This window comes from Hetaerina americana, unplaced genomic scaffold (genome assembly GCF_022747635.1).
Source record: "Hetaerina americana unplaced genomic scaffold, ioHetAmer1.1.p SCAF_4, whole genome shotgun sequence".
NCBI lineage: Eukaryota > Metazoa > Arthropoda > Insecta > Odonata > Calopterygidae > Hetaerina > Hetaerina americana.
In genome coordinates, this window is record NW_027286985.1 from 52,812,446 (window position 1) to 52,836,089 (window position 23,644).

General features: G+C 36.7%; 1 protein-coding gene across 1 annotated transcript in view; it reads right to left on the reverse strand.

The window, feature by feature from the left end:
- Positions 1-213: 213 nt before the first annotated feature.
- LOC139692206 (chitin deacetylase 7-like) overlaps positions 214-23,644 on the reverse strand; it is a 153,042-nt gene continuing 129,611 nt past the window's right edge. The window contains exons 2-6 of the mRNA XM_071590269.1: positions 9,163-9,359; positions 7,322-7,592; positions 4,576-4,688; positions 1,852-1,992; positions 214-521 (exon numbers count right to left, since the gene is read on the reverse strand). Coding sequence (XP_071446370.1) covers positions 245-521; positions 1,852-1,992; positions 4,576-4,688; positions 7,322-7,592; positions 9,163-9,359 — 999 coding nt within the window. The 3' untranslated portion in view covers positions 214-244. The remainder of the gene's footprint in view (positions 522-1,851; positions 1,993-4,575; positions 4,689-7,321; positions 7,593-9,162; positions 9,360-23,644) is intronic.

Genomic DNA, 23,644 nt, shown 5'->3' on the forward strand with positions numbered 1-23,644 from the left:
AGTCATCATTTTCCTAAAACCAATGTACACTGTGAACTGAAAACAAGTACTCAATAAAAAAAAATATTTTTATCGGTGGTCAAAGCAAATCATGAAAGACAATTGTAAAATCAAATATCAATTAAAATAAATATCATCATCAAAAAACTTTATTGCAGCATAAAATTTCATGTCCTCACGTTTTCATAAATAATGAGATGGAGCCCACTCTTGTGTAACCATTTTCCTTCATGTATTGCTACATTTATGCCGCTGCCGTTGAAGAAGATGCATCCCCATCAGGATTACCAATCCATGGAAACACAGCTGGGCACTTGGCACAAGAGTCCATGTAACGTTCCTCACCAGTGTCTTGTCTGATCAACCTGCACTCTGAAGGTACACAGGTATCCTCTGGGATGGCCCAACAATTCCAAAAGTTACCCATGTTTGATATTGGAGTTGGGTTTTGGATCCATTGTATTACTTGAGAAATACCCACGATGTACACATCAGGCAGGGTTGCCAAGTAGTCCAAGAACCTTTAATTTCAATATAAGTAATGATTATTCACTCAATTTACAGGAAAGGGATATTGTCATGAATGATAATGGAAACAGTATGGAATATTTTTTCACCTAAAACTCAAAATCAAATCACCAGCTCTTTATACACATTCATTTTCATGAAATTATACAGAGCCTAAAGTGAAAGCAAGTAGGTATACCAGATTTTGCCTGATAATTATTCTGACATTAATATAAAAAGTTCTCATTAATAAATTCCAGCTAAGCAGTAGTGTCAGGTAAATACTTTCCTCTCATAGTTGGCTCTTTAATTTAAATAAGGAGCAAAATCTATATGTTGATTAGAATATTCACAACATCCTGATAAACTCTCAATTAGCTGAGAATATGTCATCCATATCATTAACAATAGCCAGTATCTATTAGTTTTCTATGAAAAAATATATTGCATAAGGATCAATTGATAGTGCTTTATGAGATACAAGTCAGCCTACCTTAAATTACCCAAATATAAGTGCTATTTTTTGTTAAAAGTTGGGAAGTATTAATGAAATTAAGAAATGATGCATGGGTGTTTATAAGATGTCAATACACATATCCTCAACAACATGAGGTCCAGGGGTTTTCATTTTTATGGTGGCAGATCTTAATTCAATCAGCACCAAAATTATGCTATTGTAACCTTATAGGTATGTATTGTGACTATAAATATTGGTAGAACTGAAACTCAATAAATATCCATTTGATTTATACTCAGTTGATCCATTGGAAACCATCTGCTTAACCAAAGCTATATGACATTCAAAAGTTTCCTGAGAAAACAGGTATAATATAGAAAGAGCCCTGTTAATAAGTGTGAATTTAACAGTGTAATTTGACATTTAAATGTGTAGGCTTGAGATAATGAACCCCAGGACTGGATTCAAGGGCACTTAAGTCAGTTTGAGGAACTTACCTATGGATTTAACTTATTATTTTGTAACAATATAACACTGTAATCCCTTGCTAACCATCGTATACTAACACAAAAATATTTTCCATGCCAGAGCAATCCATATTCAGCTTAGATGAGTATGCTATTTTTTCTGGATGATGAAAGCCTATCTTTATTTATTTAAACAATTGTTATTGAGAGGAGCTGATTCATCACTCATTGGCTATACACTATTTTTGTTGTATTACTTATTGCACCCTTGAACCTTTGCCAGGCCAATTGTGTTATCCAACGTGTTATTACCAACTGTAATATGTAATGTGAACTCAATGACAGTGAGAGGTTTCTGATTTCTGTACAGTATATATTGAATAAAGAAGAGTAAACCAATAATTGAGTATATTTCCATACTTGTTGTAGGCATCAAATCTATCTGGCAAGGCAGAAAACCAGGCTGCATGGAGAAAGAAGGGAAATGGTGCCTTATTTCCATCATAGTGGCGGTGGAAGTTATCCTTCATGAACTGCAGGATGTCATCAGCATTATCAATACTAAGGAATTGAAAAAATACATAAGGTCACACCGTAAGTCAGAAAAGGTAAACACTTAAAATAATTCTTTTCATATTAACCAAGATTGAAATCATACAAACAAAAAGAGTTGCATGATACAAATTTATATCTGAAACAAGAATGGCTGTCATTTAGACTTTAAACTAGTTGTTGGTAAGACTCATCATATTGAATTAATTCTTCAGTGGAATCACCAATACTGATGGTCATGTCAGTAAATCCCATCATAGGTAGTCTATCCATTTGCATTGCAGAAGTTAAAACTAGGAGAATGAAAGGAAATTTATAACTTATTAAAATAATCATTGTTCTTTTACTCATAGTAGCTGAGGCCATATTTTTCAATATATAGTATTAATGGAAATTCTGTTTACATGACTAATCTTAAAGAAGATTGATGACTCGTAAGTTCATTACACATTGCTTTTTCAATAAATGCTAATGTGGGAAATTTATAATGAATATTCCCAATGATTATATTTGATTTAAACTATCCAAAATATAATTTGATGCTTTTTAAATTCACAAATCAATGATTTCAACATCAATAGGACTAGTCTTCACTTGTGGGGTCATAGTCTAATTTTCAAGCTATTTTCCATAACCCCTCTGACTGTAGAAACAGTTGGAGATTACATGGATAAAAAAAGAGACCATGATCTCTTTCATAAGTCCTGTATCCTCTCTTAGATTGCGAATATGATATTGTTTGAAGGATTAAGTTGGAATGGTAATAAGCGAAATGACTTCTGGAAATCTACAGTCATTGCTCCTGACAGGGTGGTGAGATAAGGAACCTATGTGGCCTAGGTGAAGATTAGGAGCCAGAAAAAAAGCCAGTCTACACAGTGTCTGTTCTCTATTTAGGCGGCTAAATATACATTAGATTCCCGTGGAAAAGTGATGGCATCACGTTAAAAACAATATTGAGGAAGGCAATGGGACACCACCAAGATGGTATTTCCCATTAAATTAATATGGGCTTTAAAAACTGATGATAAATTGTGGTAACTCGGGGGCTTTGTCCTATGAGCTGTGTTTTGTTACAAACAGCAGGGGAGGAAAGGCCTCTGTCGTTATCATTACATGAAATTCTTTCACACACCACTGAAAAGGAAGCAGTAGGAGGGAAGACTCAGGAGAAGACCTGACATGTCAGAACAGGAACATGGAATGTCAAGATGATGATAAGAGCAGGTAGTAGAAAAAAATAATAAAGGAAATGTACAAATGTATAGACTTGCTAGCTTTGTATGAAGTGATATGATTTGTGAGAGATTAGATTGCAGGAATTTCTGAAGAGCAATGATCACAGAGTATTTTATAGTAGCGGAAGTAGTTTAACCAGAATACTGACCAGGAAACTAGGAAGAAGATTAATGAATAAAAGAGTGATAGCACTTTACAGGTAGAGATAAAAAAAGAACCAACCAGCTAAGTGATAATCAAGTCATGCATACTGACAAGTACCTAGTCACCTGGAGAAATAAGGTCATTGTCTGTGTGATCAATTAGATAGGAAAATAGGATAAATCTTAGAGGTGCTAGGATGAGAATTGCATTGGCAAGATACACATTTGTGTGTCATGGTCATGAATACGTGAACTCATAACAGGCAAAAAGAGTAAATATGCTAAGAAAGGATTAGCTAGCAAAGATATTAAAAGTGTTAAAAGCTCTGAATTAATGCAAAAGGTGTTCTTTGAGAAAAGATGAAGAGCAAGATTAGATTTTTCCAAAATGTGGTGATGGAGAAGAATTAAGAAAATAAGCTCTAGAGACAGGATGGCTAAAGGCAAATTTTAAATATGGTAGGAGAGGAGAAGACAGTCTAAAGTGCGATTAGGAGAAGGTAATAGAGTGTATACTGAGATGTAGCCATTAAGGGTAACATTAGAGGGGGAGATAAGATAAGAAGGTTTTGTGCTGAAGAAGAAGAAAGAGAAATAGCTTAAAAGACAGCATAAAGGCTGATGGAAATTATTTATTTATTTGATGACTTCATAGGGGCAAGATTGAGATTTTATAGTCCCTTCTTCCACCTAACCCCTACATATTATATTAAAGACAATTACAAACACCTAAGCCCTTGGTGGAGTAAAACCCACCTAGACAGAAATCGAACCTGCAACCTCTGCATTGGCAAGCAAGAATGTTACCCTGCCACCAACAAGGCCACTGGGGAAATGAAGAAGAAATAAATAAGGAAATTTAATAGGACAAATGAGAGGACTGAAGGAGATATTTGATGTCTATCTGCCCAAAATCATTCTCACAGAACAGATTGGGAAACACCAGGAAAGAGTTTGAAACAGAGGAATCCACTCACAACATATCACTAAATAGAATTCCACATTTCATCATATGAATATTATTTATATTGAAGGCGCAAATACGTATATATTTTTTAAATTATATTCATGCCATTTCCTAGATTGCATGGCCAATGTATGATTTACCGTAATTCCTATAGTTTTGAAATGAAACTTTTTTGGAAAATTTCCATAAATTTATTTAATATTTTCCTATATTAGATGCAGCAAAGGATGTAGCTGTACTCACTATGGGCAGGTATCCACCATGGAGCAAACAATGTCATCATGAACCCAATCCACCATTGGAACAACCCAACGACCAGGAAATGGTGATGTTGGGCATGGAGGAACAGGACAGTCCTAAAAGAAATAATATTATGATTAAGGAAAGTTCAGATACACAGTTCTAGCAGAGGATACCATAACCTCAAAATCAACACAAAGGTCAGTGATGACAAGTGAGTCTGCTTAAGTATAACTCTGGCAAGCAAATAATTTAGCACACTAAATGATGCTTTTCTACTGACATTGGGCCATTTTCCTCATTATTTATTTAGGAAAGTGTTGCAAGTTAGCAGTTTTTCAGGTAGTTATATATATTCAGTTTACATTTATACCTAAAATTTCACATTAAATTTTACATGCATTGTATCTATGCATAAAATTTCACATGCATGGAATTATGGTATAAACTTTTCACATCTTTTTTTAAAGATGCTTACATTGCTTGGGAAGGGCTTGAATAGTTCTGCATGTAGAATCATTTTGTTGAGGAATGCAATTTTTTATACTCGTTTTTTGCTCCGGGCATTTCATCTTGTATTTACTATCATTTCTCCATATGAAGTTGAGATTTGCAATGCCCTTCCTTTATTCTCACTAAGCTTGTTTTTCCTTAATCATATGGAACATTCCACAGAGTCTGCTTGTTTTCGTCCTTATTTTAATAAATCCTATTCCAATATAAACACTACTGTCACAATCTCTTCCCTCTTGTGCTTCTCCAATCTGGCAGCTTTTCTCAGTACCTTCTCTAGTTTTGAAATCCTCACTTGGGTCCCATACTTGTTATGTGTACTCTGAAGTCGATCTTACAAGAGTTTTGTATGCCTTTTTCTTAGTTGCTCTATTGCTCCCTTTGAGATTTCCAATAATGTATATTGTTTATATAGCTTATAGTTATATTTTTTCATTAACTATTGTGACAGGAACTTGAAAGATATTGACTATTGGATTGCGTTAATATTTTGATGACAATGACATTATATAGGAAAATTAGGTAATTTTCTTTCCATAGCCAACTTTGACAAGGTGAAATTAAAAGCACAATGAATTTATAATATTTTTTACATTTTCAACTGAAATGAAACTTGAATGAAACTTCATTTGACCTCAATTCATCAAAGTTTGGACCGAAATTTCCCCTGCCTCTCAAACTAAAAATCACCAGATTAATGGAGGACTTCAAACAAGAATTCATTACACTGCTAAGTGACAAAAAATGTTTTTGCTTCATCCTGAGGATTTTTCACATTTTCCTGAAAATTGGTGTATCAAAATATTTCTGCACTCATTAATCTACTAGTTAATTAAAATCCATGAATTGTGGCTCACGGAAGCTTGTCAAAGAGCACCTTAATTTTATCAACATGGCAAAATATCACATTTGAAGGATCGAATAATACTCTTGGCGGTACTATGGAAACCTTGACCTAGGAAACAAATCAGGAACTATTATTCCATAGCCAAATACATACACTTATACTTCAATTAACTTGGGCATATGAAAACATTTCTGGAATTATATTTGGCTAAGAAATTATGGAACGAGTGACTACTAATGCCAAGATACTTGTGAAGAGATTCTGTCCAGTAGTTCCCATGAAACTGATCTAATTTCTCAATTGAATGACTATTAATGAAAAGACTTTCACTCTCTATATGGGCAAAAACATTCAACTTTAATACTGACATCTTGGCAAAGTAGACTGATGAAACTTTGGCCACTGACAACAGCGGTCTTAGCATGTCAAGAAAAAATATTTAGTGAAAACTCATTGCAACAAATAACTCATTCTAAGCTTATTTTGATGAGCATTTAAGCTTGCTTCAGCTAGTATGGTTTTAAGGTAATATATTAGTTTGCAACTACCCATAAAATGATTAAGTAATATATTCCATGATTTTTGGCTGATGAAATTTTAGTGTTTTCCTGGTTATTTCATTCATGTTTTAAAGTGCCTACAGTTAACATTCTCAGTAATTAATAAAGTAGATATATAATAACAATGCAGTACACCTCATAACACTTTCCACTATACAATGGAACAGAAAATACTTGTGTACTTCCATAATCTATGAGGAACTGACCATTTGTGCCAGCTTGGGGAAAATGGAAAATATGAAATGCTTTTTAACACTTAAACATGTATTGTCATGGGATACTTCTGCAGCATAATATACTTATTCCCAAGAAAAAGTTTTGGTCCATTCAAAGGTGGAGCGTTCAGAAATGCTATTTGACAGCAATATCAAATATAAACTTTAAGTGAAATTTTAAAAATTGTCATATATTACTACAACCACATTAGTAATGAGCTACATACATATATCACCTTAGGTAGAGTCTAATATTTGATATGAGCTACAATTCATGAATATGTCAATCATTAGTGGATTAGTAAGTGTAAACACATTTAGTTACACCGACTTTCCACTAAATGTGGAAAATCTAAAAAACATACATTAGAAAAAATAATTATGTTCACTAAACAGTTTTATGATATTTTGTTTGATGTAAACAACTACATACATATATGGTAATTTTGAGTGAAATCAGAGGAGTCAAAGGAAAATTATTTGTTGACAGAGACAGAATGACCCAGTAATTTATGAAACGATATGCAGTGGATTTTTTTATTTACTTTTATCATTATAGTCAGGATTGATTCTCAAAATGTTAAACTGAAATCATTAAGGTCAAGTTGTGATACCTGTGGGGACTTGAAATCCAAAGTGTATGGCCATGGGATAGCATTCTTCAAATCAGTGTGTGTTGGCCATGAACAATCCCATGTAAGGTTGTATTTATCCATTAAAGAGAAAGTGTTGTCCCCAGCCATCTGCAGGAATGGTTCCCGTAATCCCTTCATTGCATCAATTGGGATGAGTCCAAATTTATTAAGGATTTCCCTCTGACCAATGAATTCCTTTTCCAGTTGATCAACTGAAGCGGTTGCCCAGTAGTCCAAACCAGTCCGATGCCTTTGAAAAAAATCACAAAAATGTCACATCAGATATACCTCATAAGTTAACTTTGCTCACTATTATGTTAATAAACATTGATTCCCATAAGTCATTTAACTATTTTATTTATAAATAAAATTTGCTGTCGTCACTTGGTGGAAAATATTCATATTGAAATTGAAATGAAACCACTTGGATTTTCCATACAGAAAAATTTTTTATTTACTACCTATGTTTTCTTATGATATAGCATCATCAGGTAAAAATACAGGTCAAACACAGTACATATATCTCTGGACAGAGGGGAAGAGGAGGGAAGGAGGAAAGCAAGGATTGATTGAGGTATGAAGAGGGAGGAGGAGGATTGGTAATATTGATAAATTAGCAGGCTAAGAGGAGGAATTACTACAATGTTGAAAAAGGTTTCCTTGGCGTCGGGTTAGTTGGCAGAGGAGTGGGGGAATAGGTGATGTGAATGGGGAGAATGGCACTGGGTAATTAGTCAGGTGATTAAGTAGTAGGCTGGGAGGGATTACTATATTGTTTTAAAGGTTTTCTTGGTGTCCATTTAGTTCGTAGATGGTGAGGAAAGTACAATCATGGGGAACTTCAAGTTTGGCCTGTTAGGGTGTTTGAACTGTATTTTTACCTGATAATGCTATACCATAACGAATCCTAGGTAGTAAATAAAAATTTTTTCTAAGTAGAAAAACAAAGTGGTTCAATTTCAATTACAATGATCTATTTATGAAAAGAATTACACTACATCAGGCAGAATAAATATCAACAATATTAGAAGCATACAAAATTGAAATAAATGAAATAATGGTGGCTCCCAAATAAGTAAATGGAAAGGGTAAAACATTTAAAATATTGCTCACTTAAAAATATATAAATCACTCTTTTTATTATAAATGCTCTTATTCGGGCATAGAAATAAAAATACTTCCATACCCAAAACAGCATGATTAACATGATCCACATAGATAATACCATCCACATAGGTAACATTTCAAGATTTAACTGTTTTTATTGTGGCACATTAAAACATATTTTAAAATAACAGTATTGCCACTGTGTGAAAAATCATTTAGATACTCTATATTATTACAAGGGATTATATTGCCTACTTTACTGTATACAGAATCTTAACAAGTGAAAAATGCAATGATTCAAAGCAATATCACTCTTTTTTATCAAATGAGACGGCATTACTATTCAATTTGGTTCCATTTTACCTAATGTGAGTTTTATAAAAAAGTGATGGGACAAATTGAGTGGAAAATGGGCACAATTATGTACTTGATGCTTCATGCAGAGTATTTAGGTTGCTGATGGAAACGGAGAAATGGAAATGCAATTGTCACAATCACCAACAACCACCAAATGTCACTGAAAAAATAGACCCCAGCATGGGTTGTCCCATAAGCTTGGTGCATGATTTTTAATGCGATTAAAAACTTAAATAGTGCTGAGCTTCCACTACAGGGGGAGATTGGGATTTTAAAATCTTTTTTTTATATAATCCATGCACAAATCACATATAAAATATTTTTTACATTTCAACAACGATCAAAATGTTACTCACGTAATACTGTGCAGAGCGATTTCATGTCCCTGGCGATATAGCTCATAGGTCCTCCAGTAGTCATTGTATTCATGAGTTGTGAAAAAGGTGACAGATATGTTGCACTTGTTAGGATTCTGACGATTGAAGAGCGCCTTTTTGTAAAAATTCTCGTAGTTAGTTACTGTAACTGCATCATCAAATGTCAGCATAACCAACTGCAGAAAAAAGGATTAAAATTTCATAGTTGAGATATCTTTTAGTTCATATCCACAAGAGATAAAAACATCACTGATAAAAAAATCCAAAACCAAATAACAATCTAAATTATATATTTTTTTCATTTCACTCTAAAAAAGGGGATTACCTAAATGTTTGAAACTTTCTCGTTATTTTTGGAAATTTATTCCACCCCAATCTCTTCCTCGAGTGAAAATAATTAACTTAAGGCTTGAAATAACTTTTATGCATTTAGTCCTCCTCAAACATCACCAAATGATTACACTCATTCAAGTTACTTCTTTCATTACAATCTTTTGATTAAAAAGCATAAGTCCGAGTTTAACAGACAGAATATTTACCACTTTTTCATTTTCATGAAGCTTGTAAGTTACGAGTAGTTATAAACCTGAAGATTGGATTGCAAGTTGAAATAGATCAGCTTCCCCGTAAGAATGCGGTATCATTGGTTACTAACCAATCTATCGATATGTCATTAGATATTGTCGTATTTTATTCTGCATACATCATGATCAAACGGAATGGGTTTTGTGCATTTTTCTGAACTCCTTGTTGATCGAATTCTATTCCAGCCACATAATAGAGCAGGAACTAACTTTTGGAACCAAAAACATTCACACAAGGAGCATTGGAACTTTCTTTTTCTCGCTAGTACAGAGTTTCGGGACCACATTTCCACTCACATTTTCATGACCAGATCGTTACATAGATTCGGTGTAACTGCCTAATTATAGATTTTGGCCATGTCAACAATCGCTCAAGCAATAAGGCGGCAATTTTCGGGAAGAATTTCATCAACCTTTTGTGTTAACTGCAGTCTTCGATGAGCGAGGACGCAAGGAGCGCGGATTATCTCTTGTTATGCATTACGTTTCCTCTAAATGTTTTTGAGCCCTTCAAACACTACCGTGGAAAATGCAATCACCACCGTCAACTTACTTAAACGACACGGATTTATACAAGTTTCACGAAAAATTCAATGCTCGCAAGTTGCACGCAACGTTAACTTTGGCTGAGCGCGTGCACATATACGAGATGGGCGTATCTATATAAGATAAGAATAGACAAACTGTTCAATGCACAATTGAAAAACAACTGCTGCCATTAGAACGAAGAAAAAAGTAAAAATATATATTCAATACCCTAATACTCTCAGTTCTGCCCCTCTCTTCCTTGATAAAGATGGCCACGACCACCGAAAATTCGAAAAATAGTGAGTCTACATATATATGTATATATATATATATGTATATATATGCATGTATATATATATATATGTATATATATGCATGTATGTATATATATATGTATATATATGCATGTATGTGTATATATATATATATATATATATATATATATATGTATATATATGCATGTATGTATATATATATATATATATATATATATATATATATATATATATATATACAATCACACACATACTAGTTTTATAATGGAATGGGATAAATAACTCCTTTGGCGTATTAAACTAAACAAAATGATTTTTGATTTTTAGCAATAGTCCTTGATAGAGCCTATGACGGCAAGCGTCGTACATGAATGCATATATAATACTATACCGAACGAGGAAAGGCTCCTGCATGGGCATACGAGCTCACCTGCGGTGTATCCTTCGGATCGAGATTACCAGGGATATCACTGCCATAGCATCGACAATTTGGAAGCTTGCAGTTCGCAGTCGGGGAGTCCGAGTCGTCGCATTCGGGTGCTGCGCGGGGAGCTCCGTTCGTTCCAACTGCCAGCAGCCATATGACCGCAAAAGTTAATATCAAACTCCCCATGACTAAGTTGTTGGACGAGCGAGCTTGCAATAGTCAGCTTCAAAGCAGGTTATCAAAAAGCTGCCACTTATATAGGCTCTCTCCCTAGTGTCCTCCAATGCATATTCGACGAAAGGTCAGATAACAGGCTTATCACGACGAAAAATCTTGAAATTCGACCATCTAATCTTATTTTATCGCACCTACGATCCAATTGGCGAATCTTATTTTAGGCCCATTTTTGACACTCAAGCTTTTATTTAACGAAAATCACTTGGTTCTGGATACTTCGTAGAGATACATATATATTGTCTGGGCCAGTCTGTTTATGTCTTCAATAAGAATCTGCGAGGTTGTCCCTTAAAGAGTAATTTTTATTCGTATAATGTATAATTCAAACATTTAATTTTAATGTTGTAAATTTAGCATAATGTTTAATGTAGATACAGAACACGTTTTATTGATTTGACCGCAGTATCACGCCCGAGGCAGTCGTTGCAATTTGAATCATCTTCAACTCGCCTCCGCTGATTTCTCATAATGAAAAGCGCTTTCCACGAAGATGCTAAATTATTATGGGGAAAGAAGAAATTCACATTTGCCATGGGCTTGAACTCTAGGAAAGATGAAGAAACACATTGATTTTCATGAGAAAATAACTATTTCTGGGAACCCTCGGAGCAAAAACATTCATGTGCAACTTTTCTGTTACCAATGTATTCGTGGCACCAAATGAAACGTTAATGCTTTTAACGTTATGTGACTGTTTTCTTGCGTAAGGGCAGGAGAGACTTCCGCAATAGGAGAGACTGGATCACCGGGTCCAACTTACTTTGAATTTGATCGTCTCCCATCTCTTTTTATGCACTCATTTAAAACCATCTCCTAGCTACAGATATGCTATAGGACAGAGGAGACTCTCCATGAGCCTCCTGTACGTAGACCTCGGCGGATGGCTTTATTTCACGCGAAAACAAAACTTCAATATCGTCGCGAGTTACCTCCATGATTGCTGTGGGCAATTTATGCTCGTATGTTACTACTGTCCAATATAATACCCGCCTATGGCAATAATTAGGGTAACACGCGACGGTGAGTTGAAATTTAGCTTCCGTGTGAATAAACCGTCCGCCGAGGCCCTGTAATACGGTTCGGACCTAAAATCAGATACTTTCAGTTGTTTCTGTAGAGCGTTCCTCCACCCCACATTCCATTCGGGATAGGAGTGAGAATCTGACCGGAGGTGATCAGAAGAATAAATAAATGGAATAGCCCAAGAAGATTCATATGGAGTACTTCGAACTGACCTGATGAGTCCTGTCTGCGAGGGAAAACAATGCTCAGATATATAGAATCGCGTACTTCGCGATTATTAATGATTAACAAAGAGCACAGGGCATGTGAAAATACATGTAAATAAAATTAAATTTACGGTAACCCTAGTATATAGATAAGAACCAAATAATACCGCATGACATAATATTTTTTATGATAACTCAAGAGATAGAAAATAAAAAATTCATTAAACTAAAATGATAAAGCTAATTAATGAAATGAAATCAAAACAAGAAAAATAACACTAGCATATCATCTATGACATCACAGACGCTGCGGGTTAAGCGAGTGCCTTCCATAATAAAATGTTTCCTGGGAATTATTTTCGTGGAAGCAAAACAAACATATCCTGGAATATCCGTTCGCAGGTAATTGTGGACAGAATAAGATGAAAATGAGAGTTAAATTATTGGGAAGAGGACTGAGAACAACTAGCGTATAGTAATGCAGCTTTGACCTGAAATGACAACACCATATCAGAATATTTATATCAACCACGGCGTTGAATCCTTGAATATGCATTAGGTTAATACCGCTATTCACCCACATATGCAATCATATTAGATTAATGTAATAAACTCTGCTCATTGAATAGCGCGAGTTGTAGTAAGGTTTTCTTGTAAAATCATTAAAATTTCATAATGCTCTTCACACGTGCTAAGTACTTACCATAATTTCCGCGTATTTTCCAAAAACATGACTATTCTTTATTCATTAAGAAACTAATTATTCCTTTTAGCGAATGGACGTCAATACTAGCCTAAGTGCCGTTTCTGTAAAATTTCCAAAGTATCGAATGTGAAACTTTTCAAACTAAATGTTTATAAAGAAGTGATGGATGCTCTAACATTTCTCACCCCATTGACATCGAATCACAGATCAACGCTTATATTAGTAATACACCATGAATGGATGCCATTTTACTTGATGCCAAGCTCTTTGGGCACTAGACGTCCTTGTCAAGGAGTACAGCACCTCAGTCGAACTTTATCCTACGAAAGAAGAGACATTTTCAAATGTGGATGGAAACAAAAACACTAAGGAGAACGTGTTGATTTCCGTTACGTGTATTTCATAGATATTTTCTTAAGTAGACATTAGCATGCACTAGTTAACTAATGCTGAACACAATTTACTCGCGATCACAAGAAGTCATAAACATACAGTTATCAACATTATTTCTGAAGTTAACCTGCTATAACAGAAGTAATACGACGAAAATTTAGCCAGAAAATCAAATGACAATCTCACTTTGAACGGACTTAACCTAAGAGACTAAAATACTGGCAGAACGATATTGCACGAAGCATTTTAATTTTAACCTTGATTTAGTAGCCTATATCCGAATACATAATGAAAATACCTGCAGGGTTCCTCTTAGGCATGGTACTTAATACCAGATAACAGTTGATCGACATTTTTGTGAGCATTCAAATCACTGCAATCATTTTATTTCCGTGAAAACTATTCCTGGCATTTCTATCCCTTCCGATACATTTTCTTTTCCATCTAATGGAAACTAGAGCTCTACTCATGCCCTGGAGATTATTTACAATGGAATCTACAATGTTCGGTGAAAATGAACGAATAACTTATTACTCCGGTGGTAATATTATTACTAATATGGTTATTTACTAGTTAAGGTAGGTCTGGGATGGGTACAACCACTACGTCTGACCTTGCGAGACACAATGTAATGAACTACGCAATAAACATCTTAAACACCGTTACATTTCGTATGGATTCTACCTCTCTTCATTTCGTCCAAGATGCTCTTTTCCCCTACTACAGGGATGTGCCACACAAAATCAGGGTAATGTCGACCCTTTCTCGATGTGTTTAAGTCGACGATATCAAAAGCCATGTCGATGTTCGGATTGCAAATGTCGAGAAAGTTGAAGTCGACATCAAGGTCCATCCAGTGTCGCGCGTGCACTGTTTAAACCGCCTGTCGTATCAAACGCTGAATCGGCCTGTTAAAATCGAACACAGAAGCTTACTTTGGTTAACTTCGAATGCTGCACATGTCAGAACTCATCCGAAATAACTCCTACAGGGGAGATCGAACGGAGAGAAGAACTCTTGAGAACCTATTACATACCATATTTTTATAACAATTCCTTTACCGTTCCATTCTATGGTTGGAAAATATTAGGAGCCATTGTTGACGCAAGTGGAATCCCTCGATCATAAAGTGTAATGCATATAGTAAACACGTAGCAAAAGTACCGCTATCCTCCAAAACATACGGAGCCGTTAGTTTCTTTCTGGAATATGAGAAATTTGTATAACAGAAGATCTGCTTATTGCCACCTTGATGACCACGCCAATTCCAGCCTCGACGTCGATATCGACGTCGACATAAATATCGATTTCGACATAATATTGATCAAGATTTCCGACGATACCTTAAGTTCATTTCAACATCAAAGTTAATATCGACACTAACTCGATACATCGCAGTGTCGAGAAGCTCTACTATATTGCCTGACATTTTACACTCAATCACTGTCATCAAAATTCCATCCCCAATTGAAATGCCCATCATTCACTAATCCCACTCATTTGATTTTATTCCTACAAATTCCCTACCCTCCCCCACCAAGCCTAGGTCATTCCTTCGTTTGTTTCCCTTTCCGTCCGTTTTACTATTACCATTCTCCGCTTTAATAAAACGTATAAATGCAACAATTTCAGAGTGTAAAAATCATTCGCCTTGACTGGGATTCCAGTTTGCCTAGTGCCTTTTATCAGATCCAAATTAACGTTCACCACTGGAAGTACTACGGCATCCGGTACCGCGGCGAGTCCTTTGCATTCACCCGCCTGCCTATGGGTCATCCCCTCAGCCCCGCAATCCTTCAACGATGGGCTGAGGACGTTATGCTTCTCGTCAAAGAAAAATTTAACATTGACTCCGTAATCTATCTGGACGATTGGCTCCTTTATAGCCAGCGGAAATTGTGCGGCTACCAGATAGGTAATTATCTCGAGAATACACTTGGGATCACCATAAATTTCCCCAAGTCAACCATGATCTCAACCCAAAGACTAATTTACCTGGGCGTGCACATCGACACCCAGGAGCAATCATTGCATCTGACAAGGAAGGCTATTAACAGGGTGCGTTCACTCATACCGATCCTCACCCGTTTAAGACAATTAGACATCCCAAAGGCGGCGGGATACCTCGTATGGATCGCCTGGATTCTAAGATTGCCCACGTTCATGATTTCCCAAGTGTATCAGCGCGACGACACTTACTGGCAAGCGGCACTTCAAGCCGACATCTTTGAAAAGAAAGTGTATTTACCACAGCCTACGGAAGTGATCCAAGTGTTTACCGACGCAACCCCCACCCAAGGCGGGGTTGCTATTCCACGATGGAACATCTCAAGAGCCTTCGCAATTCCCCAAGGTTGGCACATCAACGAAGCTGAAGCATTTTCAGCCTTATACGGTTTACAAGAAACCTTGTTACTTTTAAACGATTTGAACTTGAACAATGTGTGTGTTAATATTAATGTAGATAATTCTGTTTGTTATTACACCTTACGGCGCGGATCAGGAATTGTCTTCCGAACGCGACCGATTCTGTTCCAAATGTATTTTAATTGCATTAAAGAAATACAGTCACAATTGGTGACCTGGTCCTGGGTCCCCACGACCGAAAACTTGGCCGACGAGCCCTCTCGGGCCGTGCCTACACGTTAATGTACCCGCCGGCCATATTGGTCGCGTGGGTATATTACCGGGTGGGCGCGGGCGAGTGGGCAGTTGGAAACAAGATCGGTCGTGAGGTCCCGGGGGGCCAGCAGCAGTCCATTCCCAGTCAAGGCGAATGATTTTTACACTCTGAAATTGTTGCATTGAAATGCACATTAGCGGATGACTCCGTTAAAAGTTACTGTTGCGGCATCTCCCGCAGTTTCTTTGGAATTTGTCAAAACGTATAAAGCCTCCAGTCTACTGTTATCCTCTCTCCGCAGCATGCCAAACTACCATCCATATTATGGTTTTCATCCATTTTAACTTATCCTTACTGAGGTTCTTGTCTTCAATTCACTCCACTGGATAAGCTTATTTATTCTAGTTTATGCCCAGAAATTTGAAGATTACACTTAATCTTTCAATTCACATAAAACCTCAATATTTTTTTATGCACGCTGGATATCATTCCATATCTTTCAAAATTATTTTGTAATGTGCTCAACAATGATGGTAAATTTTCGGCTAAATTAAACTGAACATCCGCAAATATAATTGATTTTATGAATTTCCCATGTGCTTTTACTCATACCTCCAGGTTTTACCATGCCTCTTTCCCCAATTTTTTCTGTGTACGCAGCCCTGTTTTATTCCTCTGCATAATACTGGCTAAACCGACTCTCCATTTCTGTCCTAACACCGTCTCAAAATCCGCGAAACAAACAAACATCCTGGTTGAGCTCTATATTTCATTTAATCGGTGTCTCATTATTGGTACGGCATAACGCGTTCCACTACCCTAGCAGAACCAAAATTGATCATCCATTTAGATCTACCCTCTTCTTAGTCCTTTGGTTGATGATTTAAGTATAACCTTAGCTGCGTGTGAAATCACACTTATTGTCTTATGCTCCACACATGCGGCCGCGTATCCTTTCTCTCGGATGGAAATTGATATTGATCGATCGAATTTTTATGGCCAAATTCCTCTCTCATATATGCTACGAGGGAACCCATAAAAACTCATCCTTCCACGTTAAGTCCTTAAGTATTTTCGTGGTATATACGTCATCTATCCACACGGCCTTTATCAATATAATTTCTTTTAATGACTTTTCTATCCGCCAATGAAGTATGCTTGGATTTAAGCTATCCTCATCGATATCACATTTTCTTCTTATGTCTAAATTTGATGGTCTCTTATCTTTATAAGATAGCTCTGCTATATATTCTTTTCCCCTGTGCTAAATCTTTTTTTTTTGGGTCGATTATTAATTTGCCCCTCGTATCTTTGATAGTCTAGACGGATTTTCCTTTCGTCATTCCGGACAATGCTTTCAGGTTTCTGTACACCAAACTCTTTTCATCCTTTCTCTGTGATCTCTCCCAATCTACATAGTGCTTCTTCCATCAAGTTTTCTTCTCTCTGTTAGTTCCTTACCTAAGCTCATTGTTTATGCTATTGTACTTTCTTCCACCTAATAATTTATTCAAATCTTCCATTTTATTCTCTCGTTAAATCTTCTGATAATCTTTCCTGTCATTTAAAACTTCTTTAACCATTTTATATTGTTTAGTTTGAAGCTTTAGAAATAATTTTTTTATATATTCACTCATGTCTTCAACTTTACATTTATCCTCGCCATAATTTAGAAATGTTCGAACACCTCCTGGAACTCCGTCATTTTTGTCCCTGCTCAATTTCCAGAATTCCATTTACTCGTTCGTATCTCTTTTTTATCTCCTTGAATTGAACGCCCATTTCTTTAGAACTAAATTAAGATCTGAACCCGCATTCGCCACCGGGGAACCTCTGAAAACTAATTGTGGTGTTCGTTGATCTGTGCCCAACCAAAATAATATCTATCTCGTAATCCAAACAATTCCGCCCATCGTTACACAAGTGGTATTCAAACCAGGTTCTATTTATGACTAAATCATTCTTTCTGCAGAACTACTTGGGTAATTCCCTTTTCTTAAACTGTTCTACCTTTCCTCGCTCCCTACTCTACCTTTGACAAATACCTCAGCTCCATTTCCTATCACTATCGATTGTTTCCCTCCGGGAATATGCCCAATTAATTCTTCTAGTTGGTCATATTATCCTATTACCAACTGTCGGCATACAGATCTGAATGATAAATAAGTTCGCTGGTCCAGCCCTTACCTCCACCAATAATATTATTTCACTTGCCTACTCTATGTTTTCTACTCTTCTTCCTTCCACAATTTTATATGCTAGTCCTACGTCTCATTGATTCTCTTCCCCTTTGCTCTGTACTACCATGTCTAGTAGCGCACGTACAAAGAACACAACATCAATTTAATCATTCCAAGCGCCTGAAATTTTAATGGCAAGAAACTAAATAACCCACCTCTAAAAGATGCATAATGATATCTCAATACAGTGTATGGATATTATATACTGAGCTCCAGAAACATTGCAGATGGTTTACAGCTTATAACATTCCTAAAATAGTGTATCTTATATCTTGTAGTAAATTTAAATAATTTTTACATAGTAATAAGTTTGTAGTGGTGTATATCACAGTTATTATATGATACTCTCCCTCATGAACTACAACCTTGGCGTGGTGGAAGGGCTAGTGCGTTCCGATGACCCCTAGACCTGTGCTGGTGGGAGCAATGATAATTGCTCCTGGTAGGGTCACCTATGCTAGATAGGTCGAAGGTTAGGAGCCACACTAAAGGTAGCCCACGTAGCGTAGTAGCGTACGTACAAAGAACACAACATCAATTTAATCATTCCAAGCGCCTGAAATTTTAATGGCAAGAAGCTAAATAACCCACCTCTAAAAGATGCATAATGATATCTCAATACAGTGTATGGATATTATATACTGAGCTCCGGAAACATCAACAGTGATGACAAAATGCGCAGACTAAAGGTAGCCCACGTTTCTCGGTGAGGCGGCAGCAATGGCATCTGACCCCAGTGGGGAGGCCATTTAGAGATGGTGTCACAAAAACACTATTGAGGAAGGCAACGGGAAAACACCTCAATTATTATTCCCAAGACTTATATGATGTACAGCATAGAGAATTTCAGTCCTGGCAAACTATGGGACTCGGCCCGATCGGCTGTGTCGTACCCGACAGCGGGGGAGGCAAGGCTTCCGCCGCCGTCATCTCACGAAAACTTTGCCAAGTAAAACCGACTGCAGCAGAACAGAATATGCAAAGGAAGATGACCGAATTAGTTAGAATAGGAAATAGGAATGTCAGGAAAATATTGAGGACAGAAAAATTAGAGAATATAAAGCGAGAGATGGAAAGAGGAAATATAGATATTTTAGGTCTATGCGAAGTGAGGTGGAAGGAAAGCGGGGATTACTGGAGTGATAGAGACATATACAGCCGAGAGGACTAGCGCCAACGAGGGGTTGCCATAATCTTGAATAAAAAGTTAGAAAGAAGCGTAGTCAACATAGAGAAAGCAACTTGGTCATTATTCAGGTACACATGCCACCAAGCAATCATTTAGAGGAAAAATACGATAGGATATCAGTTAGAGAACATAATCGCGTGTGCTCCAGCAGGAAAAAATTTGATAGTGATGATTGGAATAAGACACTAAGTGACCTAAGAGATGGTAATGAGATGGGAGACTACGGTTAAGGTTCGAGAAATGACCGTTTCTGCAGGAGACAGGGGTTACTCATCACCACCACTTGGTTTAAACACCACTAAAGGTGTGGGTGCGCATGAAAAATGCCCGGTGACTCGCAAAGGTATCAGCTAGATTATATTATTGTTAGGCAGAGATTTAAGGAACGGTTTTATCAATTTTCACAGCTTCCCCGGAGCGGATGAGGACTCTGATCACAATTTAGTTATTATGAAGTATAGTGTCCGTTTCAAAAAGATAGGCGGCGGGTAAAGAAATGGAATGTAGAAGCATTAACTGGATTACAAAGAAAGTGTCAGGAGGCTGTAGAAAAAATTATGAATGAAAGATAAGAGCTTAGTACTATCGAGGAAAATTGGAAATACAAATAATTTGGAAATGTAGTATATCAAAAAAGGAAAATCGAAAGCCGTAAAAGAAACTTATGGAAATTTTTATGGGAAAAAGACAAGGATACCATAGATCACGGATGAGATGATTAGAAAGATAGATGAGAGAAGGAAATGGAAGAAAGTAAACAGCTGCGATTTTCCAGAACGAGAAAGGTTAAGGTTGACATTATTATAGAAGGACAAAAACTAGAGCAGGTAGAACAGTTTACGAATCTCGGAAGTGTTTTGGACCAACACGGTCAAAGTAGTAGGGACATAAGGAGAAGATTAGGCACAGAGGCTTTCACAAGGAGAAGGGAGTAGACGACAGGGACGTTGAGTGAGAATGTTAAGAAAATACTCGTAAAAACTTTCATATGGAGCATAGCTATGTGCGGCGCGGAAACGTGGTCATTGAAGCAGGAGGATAGACGTAGACTGGAGGCTTTTCAAATGTGGGTGTGGAGAAGAATGGAGAAGGTGAAATGGATAGAGAAGAAAACAAATGAGGAAGTACTTGGTATGGTGGGCGAAGAGAGGGGTTTGTTGGTAGCAATCCTATGGAGGCAGGAAAAGTGGATGAAGGGGGTATTGACCGGCAGTGGGATGTTGAAGACTGTGATAGAGGGGAGAATGTTGGACAAGCGAGGAAAGGGAACGAACAGGATAGGGATGTTGGACAGGATGAAGGGAGGAAGAAATTACTCAGAGCTGAAGAGGGGCCTGATGTAGAGTAGGATGTTGGATTGTGTTTGGTTAGAAAGAAAAATATTTATTTGGTAGTTTCGTCCATCCAAAATCTACTTTAACCGATAGATTACCTAATAATAATATGATACTATTTATTTCGCGAGTAAAAACTAAGTGATTGAACACTCCGCTAATTACTTTCTTCACTTCTGATGGCCTTTCACTCTTTCCTGGAGCAATGAAAAAAAGACCCTCCGATATTTCGGCATTGATCACATTATCTGCTTAACTTATTGCGTAAGGTTTGTCACGAGCCGGATCAAGAACGATATCATATCATAAATGTTGGCGGCGCTCGAGACACTGTATCGCATGACATCTCTGCCTGTGTCGTAATTCTTTCCAAGAACCTCCATTTCCCAAAGAAACGGAATCCTAGAACCTGAGCTCCTGCGCCCCTCCCCCAAAGTTTCGGTGGTCGACATCCACAAATATGCCAACGTGATATGCAAATTTGCTTAATCTACTTAGGATTAAGCATATTTCATTTTAAATGTATCACCACATCAGTGGCCAGAGAATACTATTAAACAGCGAGTCTCGATTTAAAAAAGAGGTCCGGCTGATGCTATTAAAGAATCCCACCTAAAATCCAAGCGTTGCAATCAATCTTCCTGGTGACCAGACCTTAGTGGGGAACCGAAGGGCATCGAATGGAAAGGAAATGGCTCACGTACCCTGAATTTACCAATTTAACTCGCCTTTGGGCTGAGTGAGGGATGAGCTCTACCCTCGCTAATCAATAATAACCTTAGGTTTGACCACTGATATTTTCATCAATAGGCATACCGCCGAATATATTTCGATATATCGCTATCGCTATATTTATGGATTCTAACCCCATGCAAGAATTCCGAAGGAAAATTTGTAAAAAAAATGTCCGATAAAAAATTGACAAGAGAAACAATTAACTCTTTCACATTGAGCCTAACATTGTAAAAACCTCTGGTCAGAATAATTAAGTAACACGTTGACGTCGTCAATGGCACAACGTATACTTAAAAAGTAATCAATGGGAAAGTGAGGGAAATATAGTATCCCCACTTCGCATTATCCGAGGAAATTTGTGATCCATCGAAGAAACCTATGCTTCAATAATTCAATGAAAACTAGGGAAAACCCATCCAGTTTGGAAAAAAGACAACGCACGAATCGTCTAAAAACATTCGCAAATTCAGAATGGGTTTTAAGTGTCCAGATGTCCAGTGCTCAAATTTGGAAAAACCACACTAAAATTACTGAAAAGCAATCAATCATTCGAGTTTATTTCAGATATTGAGTGAATGATTCTTCCCTATCGAGATAGAGCGGCTGGTCAGATCGCAGTATCAAGATAAGCGAGATCGTCTGAAGAGCGAGTTATCTGAAATGTAGTTTTTACCCATGCGCATCCGACGTCACAACACTAACAGTGTTTCAAGTGTCAATGAATCACTGAAAAATCTTCCACAAAATTACTCTTTCCTCCTTATTTCACAACACGGGCCGTCACGCACTGCAATGGGCTACGTGACTACGATGGTTGCTTAATACCGAAGCGCAATGATGATATTTTTTATGATGATAATTAGCATTCCACTTCCACATCTAATTTTCATCGCTCAATCTCTCTTCGATTATTTATTTTCCTCCAAGAAGGAACCAAATAACTGCAAGACATTATCATCAGATTGCCCTTTGGTTTCGTCTTGGCAAATAAACGCTCTAATTCTGTTTGAACACCAGTTAATAGCGACAGCAAATGAATTTATACCAAGACAATTATTTAACCGTATTTGCACGTGTTCACTGGAACAGAGTTCATGAAAACACTAAGGGAAAATCATTGTGTAAGTCATGAGTCAGTTTCTCAGGTGTTCCCAAACTACGTAATCAATATCAGTCTTCTAAAACACATTGACGCAAAAGCCTGGCGTCACTTATCTTCTTAAATAATGTTGATGCAACGGATTCTTGCTACTTAATACAGTATTTATAAACTTACGTTGCACACAGGGAACCTGATAATAAACTGGTTAGAAGAAACCTTATGAATGTTTGAATTTCCTATTTCGAATACCATATCTTGAACTACCAATTATGAATACCCTATGCGAACTACCTATTTTGAAAATTATGTCTTCAACCGTTTCATAGACTTGGCAATTATTAGCATATTTCATTTCATACAGTAAGATAATAAATACCAATAATATAAAAAAATTACAAAAAATATGCACGAGATTATACTGACGCCAGATTGCTCCTTCCAATAGAAGAAAGCCGCAATTATCCCATGCGGATAACCCGAAATATACGGAGGAATTTCTATGAAAAGAAACTGGTAGGAACCCGAAAGAATCCAAAACGGTAGGCCAAAGGAAATATGAAATTTGTAGGTGCGCAGGCTCCCACATCACGTGAATGAATTATTTTTAAATACTATTTCTAATAGCAATTTTATTGAATATACTGCATCCCTTATTGGGTATGATATCCAATAATTTTTACACTGACATTCCCAAAAAACAACATTAATGGATAAGTACACAATGCAATTTTACAGAAGTGCAATTAAATTGGCCATCAATGGGCAATTTAACACAGGCAGCCAGAATGAAGTATAATTTATGAAGATTGAGCTGTGATTGAAATGTGATTCTATCCCCATCCCCAAAAGGTTGCAAATA